At 37.5% G+C, this 12,118-nt stretch overlaps 1 protein-coding gene across 5 annotated transcripts in view; it reads left to right on the top strand.

The window, feature by feature from the left end:
* The window catches only part of EYA1 (EYA transcriptional coactivator and phosphatase 1), a 157,669-nt gene extending 146,296 nt beyond the window's left edge, over window positions 1-11,373 (top strand). For all 5 annotated transcript variants that reach the window (XM_083858708.1, XM_083858707.1, XM_083858706.1 and 2 more), the window contains 2 exons: window positions 1,791-1,891; window positions 9,204-11,373. In XM_083858708.1, the coding sequence (XP_083714834.1) occupies window positions 1,791-1,891; window positions 9,204-9,284 (182 nt within the window). In that variant the 3' untranslated portion in view covers window positions 9,285-11,373. The remainder of the gene's footprint in view (window positions 1-1,790; window positions 1,892-9,203) is intronic.
* Window positions 11,374-12,118: the final 745 nt, after the last annotated feature.

Genomic DNA, 12,118 nt, shown 5'->3' with positions numbered 1-12,118 from the left:
GGTAGCCCTGGCTTCATTTGTTTTCATGGGCTCTGGAGAAAATTTTGGTAAACAATTTACCATGAGCAAGAATGTTTTGCTGCAGAATGTAATTACTAAGTTTCTTCATACTGACTGTAATAAGCTTCAGCCAGGCAAATGTTTATTTCTGTTTTCTGGTTCAATATAAAAGATATTATTCTGAGTCTGTAGAAATACCCCAGACCAGATGGCAATGGTGTTTGTAGTTTTTAATGTGATTATGACATATCTGTTCTGTCTCATATTCCCTCATAATTGTAGGCTACACTAACACATTTTTCATGTGTTCTTAGGTATCTATAATACAGCAAGCTCAAATTGTCAAGAAATAATTGTGAGATTTTTTGATTTTTTTTTTAAACAAAACAAAAGAAAAATTGGTTGAGAGTGTTACAGAGAAATTTGAAAGCATTCCCATAAAATATTTAAAACTGTTTCCTGAATATTAAAGTTACAGTGCCCTCTGTCAAAATCTATAGTAAATTATAACTTTGAAATATAATACTTTAAATACACATTTTAATTTAAATATATTTTAATAAATCTTCACTCGTGACTTCATGTACATGAGATAGAAGGGTATTTTTGGAAGAATGTGTTCTGTCACTAACTGTAACAGGAAACCATGAAATTTTTGTGATTAGATTCATAATATTCGAACACTGTTTCAACTTAGTATTGGAAGTTTCTTATGCCTGGTGCTACTGTTAAATGGTATCATTAAGTAGTTTGCCTTCAGCAATGGCTAGAAAACTTCATTTAATTTTCAGCCTACTTTTTCTTATGCTTATTGTTCTTTAGCTGAACTAACTATTTTTAAAAAACACATCCCATCCATTGCTGTAGACACACAGGTTAGCATGTCCCATGGCCAGACTAAAGTGACCTTGCAGAATGGGGGCATTTGAGAAAGCTCAAGTTTAAGCATTTTCTTTCTTTCTGTCTTCTCAGTACCATACCTGAAGCTTCCCAGTATGGGTAAAAATTGAAAGAGAGGAAATTTAGGTTAGCTGTTAGGATCAAATTCTTTACTGTAAGCGTGGTAAGACACTGAAACAGGTTTTCCAGGGAAGTTGTGGATACCCCAACCCTGGCAGTGTTAAAGGCCAAATTGAGTAAGGCCTTGGATAACCTGTTATAGTGGTAGTGTCCCTGCTCATGCCAGGGTGAGTTGAAATAAGATGATTTTTAAGGTCCCTTCCAACCCTTAATATTTCTGTGATTCTATGGTATTTGTGCAAAGGGCTGGAGCACTGAGATCATTTCCCTAGGTGTATGCAGGGAAGAAATTATACATATGAGTGGATCCCAGTGCAGGATCAAGGAAATGGCCCATGTATTGGATTACAGGCATTTAAATCTAAATCTTTTGGGTGACCTTCTAAGTCAGGGTACTACTGTTTTAGGAGCTGCGATTAATCATGTCACAGGTTTTGGAGAAAAAGCTAGAATTTCAACCCAGCTTCAATCAATTTACTCAAATCAGGCTACTGGTCATCAACAAATGGTAGATAATTCTCCTGGTGATGAAATTCCCCACAAAACCTGTGTCATATTAGGGAATGAGACAAGAAAGGTCATATTGTGGACCTCTAGTATGCTGCCTATGCTGCAATTGGCCTTGATTCACCATCATGAGGGACAGACTCTTCTCATCTTGTAGCTCTACTTAAGAATTCCAAGGGTTGGGGAGAACCAGGCTAAAAAGTTATTTATTTGATGACATCCCATCACCACCTACCCTGAATAGCCTGATCTTTTTCTTTCAGGAAAGGAAAGTTGTTTTGAGCGAATAATTCAAAGATTTGGAAGAAAAGTAGTGTATGTTGTTATAGGGGATGGTGTCGAAGAAGAACAAGGCGCAAAAAAGGTAACGGCCTTCTTTGGTGAGGGTTGGTTTCAAGAGTGTGGAAAATTCTTTTCCTCAACATGGGATAGCATGCATTGACATTTAGGTTGGATATCTTTGCCTTATAAAATATGTGTTGACCATATCTAGTAGAAAGCTGGGTAAGACTATAGATAATGATTTGCCCTGCTGTTCTCCAAAAGACACATTAAATTATGTATGTTTGATGTATTTCAGAAAGGGGCCAGAAAATGGGCCCTGGCTTTTGTGCCAAGAATAGTTCTGTTTTCCTTGGCAACCCAAAATACCACATAGGATGTTATGAATGTAAGCAAAATATGGTGATTTCTAGTGATCAAAGGCAGTGTGCTGTTTGACTGTATGAAATACATATATATCACACCTTTAAAAGACATGTAGGACTGGAGAAGGTATACAGGAATTTCCGTTTTCTTGTGTGTCCATAATTTGGATTCTTAGTTCAGACAACAACCTGTGGCTTGGCATGCATTCATATTCTCAGATAACTAAGCAGAGGATACTATTTGACTGTCTGTTATTTTTTTGCTTTCCACTGAGAAGGGAAGAATTAGATTTTTTTTTTTCAATGTGAATTAAGCTGTATAAAAAGCAACACTTTCCATTCACAATTAATAGGCATTATTTCTAGCCTTGCAAGGTAGTCTGCAGATACACACCCTTTGCTTGGAGGAATGAGGCATAACCCTGGCTATTTGAGTAATAGGAGAAAGAGCAGGAAAATGGGCATTTTTGTTCTTGCTTCCTTTCACAGATAAATTGCTTTTACACAGCTGCTTTTTCACCACAAAACTCCCTGTGATGCTTCTATCTCTTTCCACTGTGACTTTCTAAATTGGAGAAGTGAAACTAATTAGTCCACATGGCGTTTTAACAACCATTGACTGATTTTGCTTCATGAAATCTGGGTTTTGTGCCCCTGAAGCCTTGCGGGTAGGTTCCAGGCTCGTCCCAGCACTTTGCAGAGTCTCAGTTTCATGTATCCCTTTGGCGGACTGACGGGAACAGTTTGCTCCTTTCTCCTTCAGAAATGCCTTTCATCTTTGCAGAGAAATGTTTTCCCGCTGCAAATGATTACATTTTAAAAGCTGTATTTAAGATCAGGGTGGGGAGGGGAGGGAATTCCTTCTCTTTGTTCCTTTTCTGTTGCTTGGTGAAATAGTGTTGTATATGATAATGGCAGGAGTAGTCCTTTTGGTAACATTATCTATTCCAATGCTTTTTTCAACAGGAAGCATGATTCAGAAAAGCATAAGAGAAAGCCTTTCCAGTCGCTAAGAGGAGTAGCAGTATAGAAAGTTCCTTTATGCAATTACATGTGTGTATTCTTTCTTGATGGAAGGAATTTTCAGGTTGAAAGCATGTTAGATGCTCTGGATTAAATTATCTGCTGCAGCGATGCCAGAGAAGTCAATAAGTAGACCAGCAGCCCTGCCTTTCTGCATAAGCTATCAATCTGATTTAGGAAAATGCTTCTGTGATTCTTGTCCTGCTTCTTACTCCAGCAAATAAGAAGTCTCCATTTCATACTGTGAATGCAGGATTTGCCTTTTTGGTTTTTTCCTTCACATGCTGCAAGAGCAGAAACCTTCTCTGGAGAGCACACAAACAAAACAGAAGCTTTACCTCCACAAAACTACCCAAAGCAAATCAATCCAGAGTGGTATAACTGTCCTGTGATGTACCCCATTGTCATACTTATCCCCTGAATCTTGGGAGTTGGTTCCTTCTCACCTTGCTTCCCGTCAGCGTGTCAGGTTTTGTGGTATTCTCCAGAGAAGAGACAAGTCTTCTGTCACCCCTTTGCACAGCACTTTCCTGTAGGGCTCTGGTCTGTGGTGAAGCCATTAGTATATGTGTATTTCTTTACACTACTTAGAGCATAAACAGTACTTCCGTTCTCCTTCTTTAGGTAGCACTTTATTATTTACATGTAAACTGTAATGAGTCTTTTCAAATGAGCATATAAATTCAAGCCTATTTAATTAGAGATTTTTTTATTCTGTGTTCATTCAGTGGATAAAAAAAAAGTTGAACCTCCAGTTTAAGGGTTAAGAAAGTTAAGGTTTATTATTAAAAATAATCTACTGATCATTTATAAATTTCTTCATCGTAAAATAAGATTTTCATGTATGTCCTTCATGCATGGAAAATCTCGAGTCGATACAGCGGTAGGAAAATAAAAGATGCATTTAAAATCTTTTTTTTTATTGTCATTAGTATAAAAATTCAATAATAGAAACTTTTTAATGCCACTTAAAAAAATCATTGCTTTATTGAGAAACATTTTTAGGATAAACAGTTTGTTCATAAAAATGTCTCTTTCTGTTGAGGTAAGCGAATGTAAGACACTGAGGAAACTTCACGCTGTTACATTTCTGGTAGCATTAGTGAAATTATGATATTGAAACCTTTGTCTAGCTGTCACTAGCACAGCAAAATATTTGATGAGACAATTAAAACTCTCAGGGTGTTTGCACTATAGACTGAGGGATAATCATACTCTTCTGGATCAGTGTAGCAACCAGTGAGCTTGGCTGTAACACCAGGGTTCACACAAAGGTTGCTACCTTCATATCAGCTTCCCCAGGAAAAGAAGGAGAGGAGGGCAGGGAGCAACCAGTGTGAAAGTCCAAAGACATTAGTGCCTGTGCCATGTGGGTCAGAGCCACTCCCTGTGAGTGCCACTGTGGTGACAAAACTGTTATGAGTATAAAGTTCTGGGAGTTTCTGCCAGAGACTTCATTGTCTCAGCATTTTGGTTTGTTTTGCTTTGTGTTTTGGTTTTGGAGGTTGTTTTTTTTTTTTTTCCTTGTTTTGTTTTGTTGTGTTTTGTTTTGTGCTCATCTTTTGCCTTTGCTTTTGGAGACACATTTGGGAAATACTAATAAGACAGAAAAACCCCAGCTCCTGAATTTTTCTGCTTAGGAGAATTCTCCAAAGGATATCTAATTTGTGAGAAGAGACAAAGGCTCCTCTGCACTGAGGAGCTGGATTTTACATCAGGTGATTCAGGAGAGCCTAGGCAAATGGGCTTCTCTCTTTGTCTCCAAAATGGTCATGCTGCCTTGGAGGAAAAATCATAAATCTTTGTGGAGTAATAAATAGAATATAGATGGGTATCCAATATGCCACTGCTTTTAAGCTCACAGTCACACCGTGCTGGTCAGGTTTGGGGTAGGAAGTAAAGACAGCTGCTTAGCAAATCTGGCAGGAATACAAGAAAAATACCCTAAAAGATGACAAAAACTGATGAGTTTTCTATTCAACTCCATCACAAATCTCAGGAGTAAGTTTTTTGTATAAATATCTATTCATTTAAGGGAAGGAGGATAGAGGATAGTCTGCACTTTTTAGTGTTGCTATCAAAAAATGGATTTGTTTTGCATGTGTATTATTAGCAACACTATTTTGTAGAGTAAAATAGCTGAAGCTAGGTACATGCTGAAAATAAAATTTCTTCTATTTCAGAAACAAACTATCTTAATATCTTAGGTTATTTATTAATACTCTAATTTTTAGGCTTACTAAATTTGTAGTTTCCTCTTTATGATTTTTACATCAAAACAAAATTTTTCCGCCATATTTAATTTCAAAATGTCATCAAAATCAAATCATGTAAAAGTTCATAGATGTTTTATTAGTAAGTATCATCTACCAAAAAATTCATGATTTTTAAAAGACAAAAGCTTCATATTTACTTGAAAGATGTTGAAATAGTAGAATTAGAGTTCCATTAGATACTAATGCATCCAGTTTCACCACCTATTTATTAGTGGTTAACATTTGCCATCCATTCTCCCTCAGCAGCAAATGCAAGATTAGCATTTTTGCTTGGCTCAGAATAGAAGTGTTCTACCTGATATGTGTGTGCTAGGTGTTGGCAGGGATGGCTTTTTAAAGGCAATATTTATTACATATATATGCAAAAGATCTCTTGCTCTCTCAAATGATCTCAAGTCATGTGGTAAGAGAAAATATACTTCCATGTCATGGGTGTGTTGCCACTTTTGACATGGCTGAACAGTTGTGAATCAACAGTTAATACAGGAATAATAAATAAGGATTTTTATAACAATTTTGTTACTTTGAAGATTTTAGTTTCATACAAACATTTATTATCTTAGATGGGGTGAAAATGAGTGTACATCCCTCATGAAAACACATGCATATATATGAGCACATATGTGTGAGGCTCTATATATGTACACACAAACATACAGATATATTTAGATCTGTATCAGGTTTGTTTCCCCTTCTCACAGCTCTGAAGGCTGTACTGTAGGGTCAGACTGATAGAAATCTGAATTGGCCACGTTCAGCCATGCCCAGGGCATCAGTGCAAATTCCAGCCCCATGCAGCCACCACATCCCTGGCATGCTTTATTTCTTGGGAGTGTGCAGCTGGCCTTTAGACCTACATGAAGGAGAACTGAAAACAGTTATAATCCTGAGATTTGCACAGCCTCTTTTCTTTCATGAGACTCTGTATTGTCATTCCACACTTCAGTGCTGTAACTGCATGGAGTAAATATAGGTATTTACTCCGCAGGTAAATATAGGTATACTCCTTTCACAGACATAAATAAAGCAGAGGACACTTAACTGAATTTGAGGTAGAAATATATAGTCAAAATAATGACTGCTTACAGTTTTGGTTTAAAATCTGACCATCAACAGCTGACCCATAAACAGGGTAATCCAAAACTCAGTATTGCACATGGGCACCTAGCAAGAGGTGCTGTAATTTGATTTAACAGAAGCTAAACCTTCTGTTAAATCAATCAGGATCTTTAACTGCTCTATCTGCCTCGTGTGTGTACGCTCTGTGATGCTGAGGTTGTTACTAGGGAAGCAGAATAAAGCTGGAGCTTCATGAAGTGGGAGCTGGAAGCCAAGAATTTATTACTCTAGTTCTCCCTATTCATTGGTTTGCTGCGTGACCTCGGAGAGCATCCATGTCATTGACTCTTGGCTTCTACAGAGACACTTTGCAAATGCAGGTGTCCACCAAACTGTTTGCCATGCCACATCATAGGTGTGCTATTTACACCTCCCTGACCCATGGCTAAAGCAGACCTGCTGCCAAGCTGACTAAGAGGAGGAGTAGGGAGCTGGCTGTCAGGGAGAGCAGCTGTGTCCCACCTGGCAGGGGTTTGAGAGAGAAGAGGAAAGCTGCAACCTCACACGAAAAGGAGGCAGCAGTGCTGAGCATCACTGACCTGTAGAGTCATCTGGCAAACACACCATGGACCTGCTGAAGCAAGAACCTGTGATTCTTTGTCCTTGATCCCCTATCAGATATTTCAAATTCTGCCAGAAAGATCTTGCAGCCTATGTTAGAGATAGGTGCACAGAAGCTTTTGTAAAGTCCAAAGAATGGCATGACTAGTAATTTTTATTTTGTATTGCTCTTACTGGTTCATTTCCTGAACATGATGCAAGAAGTTCAACTTTAGGAAATCTGTGAGTTGGAAAGCAGCAGTGTCTGGCCTGACAGAGCACAGAGGGTAGGCTGCCTGTATAATGTAACAGGGAAGACCCTGGGACGTGGAGTGAGCTAACTGCATCTGCTTTCTGTACCTGGTGCAGCATAGAGACAGTACAGTGGAAATCCAGATTGAAGCTGTAGGAAAAAAAGTGTTGTAGTTTTTAACATTTCCTTCTTAAGGAAAGGATCCATCTATAAAAGTGTTTTGAAAATATCATAGGCATTTTTTTAAAAAAATAGTTCTACTGTCTCTGAATTTTGTTTGTTTTGTTCTCTCCATTGTCAGCCATCACTCATTAATTTATCTTCAAGCTGAGATTCAGTCAGCTGTTTCTCAAGGTTTTCTAATACTCTAGAGCAAAGCAAAGCAGAACAGAAACTATTACAATGTTTTTTTTCTTGGGGATCATTTTGTTTTCTTCCTGAAGAAATTCCTTTGCTCTAGAAGCAAGGCATACTCTGAATGTGGGCATGTGCCCATGCATCCATATTGCATCTTTATTCAGATCAGCAGTGTAATGTCAAAGAGGATGTGATAGGCTGAGTGTTAAAGTGTTTGCCTCCTGAGACAGGTATAAAAATTACAGTGAATATGCAGCTGAAAACAATGAGTTCAACATTATTTTCAAAATTTTTCTCTAACTTAAAATTTTAGAAGACCAGAATGAAAAAAGGAGAGCAGAATAAAAGTGACAGAGGAGGTGGAGTTTTGCTACTGATTTCAGTGGAATTAGGAATTTACTCAGGAGCTGCTGAAGTAGGATGATGAAAACCTCTTTGAGAAGTGATAGATAAAATGCTTGGGGAACTTAGAAGCTAATGTGATAATAAATTCCTTGTGGTTTGCCTCCTAAAGATGCCAGGACACAAGCTAACCCAATGAAAAGGTGAACACAGTCATGTTAGCCTCCAGAATGTGTTGAATTGAAACTATTTTCCCATTGGATTTATAGAATCATTTCCTGACAAAAGCTGATGGTTATATTTTTATCTTTTTTTTTTAAATTTACTCAAAAGTTCTTGTTGACATTATAATCCCTAATTTCAAGTATAAAGGTAGTTCTTAATCAGAATTTTTGCCCTTCATGAATGAGGTAATCTGTGCTTTTTCCTGGAATTTGTGTTTTTGGTTTATCCAGGTTCTTTGCAAAAGTATTTGTTCTCCAGACAGATTTTATTACAACTAATAGGAAAAAAATATGATTTTATTTTAATGTCCCATATGGAAAATATGTTTTTAAGATCAGTGTTAGCAAGGACCAATGTTATACAAGCCACTGGAATAAAAATCTATTCAAAGTGATGTGAGCAACACATGAGTTATTCTGAATCACCATTTCTCTGTTCTTAACTCATCTGCCAGGAGTAGTTTTTTAAAAGGAACAAACACATTTTGATAGTAAACAACACTTTCACTTTCTTGATTTTATTTCTGTTTCCTTCCTCAAACTGCCCACATACTTCATGTCTATGTTATTTGGTCTATTTTTTTTCCAGAAGTAATTTTTTCTTCTGCAGTATTCTGAAATCTGTTTTTCTTATAAAGAGATTAGAAGCCCCTCCCTTCCTTATGATCTCCTGATGTGTTTGCTGTAGTTCCTATTGTAAATAGATTTGCTGTTATTGAGAATTTATGTTTAGAGGGTGGGTCAGAGAAACCAGACATAAACATGAAGGAGTCCAGGTTTTAAGAGCTCTTTTTCTCTCCCGCAAGTGTTCTCTTACCTCTGTAAAAGACAAAGAGTAGGTCTAAATACCAGAATGCTTGGGGTTATTTTTACATATTGTCTGTGCTGTTCACAGCATGCTATGCCATTTTGGAGGATCTCGAGCCACTCTGACCTTATGGCCCTTCACCATGCCTTGGAACTGGAGTACTTGTAGCAGCTTAGCAGCACTTTCAAAACCTCAGAGCCTCCTTCTGCCCGTGGATGAGATGCCTGTGTCTTGTGTCAGCATTGGACTACAGAACTTTGTGATTTCAACATGTTGACGTACAGCTGCAATTGGTCTTAACCCTTGCCCTTTCAGTAAACGGAGGAGCATGTCTTTTTCTTCAGAACAGCTGTTGGCTCTGGTACTGCGAGCCCAATGAAAATAAGCCATGCGAGTGTTTGAACAACTCATCTTTACCATATTTGCTACCAAAAAGAAATAGAGAAGGAAAAATAAAACATGAAAAAAAAAAAAAAAAAAAAGGAAAGGAAAGGAAATAAGAGGTTCATATCTGTGAAGAAAAGAAAAAGGACCTGCAAATGCTTTGTAGTTTTTAGCCTCTTCAATGTGACACACACCATTTCTTCAACACAGCAAACTTGATTGCACAATGAAGACTGAGATTTTACAAAATACCAGTGGAGTAATTTTCTTATAAAGAAGGTTTACGTTTTGGTTTCTCATACCCAGGGTACTCTGTACATCTTTACTTATTTATGAACAGACTATATTTTGACATCATATAACTGAGGATATGTATAATAGGATTAAAGGCTATTATAAGCCTTTGCCTTATGGTACAGCAACTACTTTTGGTTTTAGCACATTACAGAGTAGTTTAAAATATGTCTAATTTAAACTAATAGGTACATCACTGAGACAATCATGTACAGGAAGAATTTTTTGTGTAAATTTGTAATAATGAATGATTCTTTTACATATTGTTAAGGTAAATGCTATTGAAAGATAGTAATGCCTTGTTGGTGAAGAATGAGGCCACGTGTGCACAGACTTGTGCAGTGCCTTATCAATGTGTTGGATATAAATATGTAGATAATGGATTTTTTTAGATAAATTTGTCAAGACCAAAAGCATGGATGTCAAGTGTCAATAGGAATTGGGTTTTGTTCTCAGCTGTTTCTCTGCCATTTTCTTGTGTCACCCACTCTGATTATGAAAATATTGATTTTCTGTGTCCCCCCCTGGTCAAAGCAAATACAGATAAAACCCAAGTGAAGAGGAGGACTTTATTGTCTTTTTGTTTCCTCTTTTAAAGTTAACATGTTAACCCTTTTTTTTAGAGTATTAAAAAATTAATTAGGAGAGTCATTCCATAAAGAGATAGAGAAAGAACACAAATATATTTTAAGATGTAACTTAAACTGGAACCTTGGTACTGAATAGCTTTTGTCTCATCCAAAAATGAAGCAAACTATCAACACTAATATTTTTAGAAATTAGAAGTGAGAATATTTTGGAGAAATTAAACAAGAATGCTCATATACATTTAAGATTTTTTTAATCCTCTTCCACCAGGAGTCAGATTTTCCTAAGATATTACATCCATTGCCGGCAATGGAAATGCTGAAATGGTTATCACCAAGGAGTTAAAATTTGCTTTTGTCTGTACTAACTTAAAGGACAAACCTAGACTGTGTCTGTCTGTGACTTGTGACTTTTCTGATCTTGAAGGCTATGAGCTACTTGGTTAAATAAACTGTTAGTCTGGCTTTTTGGCTTGAATTGTACCAATTCCCTTTGCCCAGTCATCTTATTAAAAAGAAGCCTCACTTTTGCTGGTTAATTTTCTGGTTTTTCTTCTTTCATTTTTTTAGAAAAACACCAGCCTCAAAACAGCTACCTGCAAAGCTACAAAGCACCTTGTAGCTACAAATCAACACCCTTCTCTATTGGAGGAATCACAATGCTGCTAGAATAAAATATGTGTGGCTTGCTTCAGTACCAACAGAGAGGTTTTTATTTTACCAAGACTTGCACGTGTGCTTTACTTGGCCCAGTATGAGTGCTGCAACTCGTGCAGTACTCACATACGTACATAAAGCACATTGTGGGTAGTTTTTAGAATTGAGACTATAATTAGCCTTTTTTTTCCTCAAGCAAAGTAGACAGTGATGGGGGGGATTGGTTGTCGTTTTTTTTCTTTGGCTCTTTTCAATTTTTAGTCACTTGCGGACTGAAAAACATAACGAAGTTTATCTGGGCCTTATTGTACAAAAAGTGTGTTGTGTCCACAATTGTGTACAGAATTTTTCTTCATTAATTTTGTTTTAAATTAATAAAATTGATTTGTGAACATATTAAACAATTGTCTTGTATGCAAGTCTGTGATATTTCTGCCCTCTGGATTGGGAGTGAGGAGACAGCTCTCATCTCTTTTCTGTCCCAAGACACAGAAGTTGTTCACCTTCTGGTGCCCAGCTGAGATGTTTAATACTTGCATCTAGTTTACAGAAGGCTCAGTTAGATGAGCAGCAGTTGTCTTGCTCATCAGCAGCAGCTGGAGACAGTCAGTGCAAAAATAAGGTCATGATGTCCTGGAAAAGTGTCTCTTAAGCACCTCACACCAAATGCCTGAACTTTATGGTGCCCCTGTCATCCAGAGCAATCCATGTGCTGAATGGATGTCTGCCATTCAGATATCTCACTGAGGGCTACAAGTCCCATCCTCTGAGGTTTTACAGGCCTGAACATCTGGGAATTCAGGACTGGCATTTAACTTTTTCAAGCATGGAGCAGAGCTGCCCTTTAAATTGGGAAGAGTGGCAGCGACCACCATTTTATAGCAGATGCTTTGTTCTACACATATGGTCTGGTGAAGATCCCTCTTTACTCCTCTGCCCATCAGTGAGAGCTTGACTGCCAGCTGGTTATTCCTTATGCTCGCTTTCTGGTCTAGTGAGACCTAACAAATTGAAGCAAACCAAGACCAGTCAAGGACGTGCTTCTACATACTTGGCACCACCATGGAAGTTGCACCCTCA

This window comes from Zosterops lateralis, assembly GCF_965231275.1.
Source record: "Zosterops lateralis genome assembly, chromosome: 1".
Taxonomy (NCBI): domain Eukaryota; kingdom Metazoa; phylum Chordata; class Aves; order Passeriformes; family Zosteropidae; genus Zosterops; species Zosterops lateralis.
The sequence above is the reverse complement of the archived record's forward strand: the minus strand, read 5'-3'. Positions and strand labels throughout refer to the sequence as shown.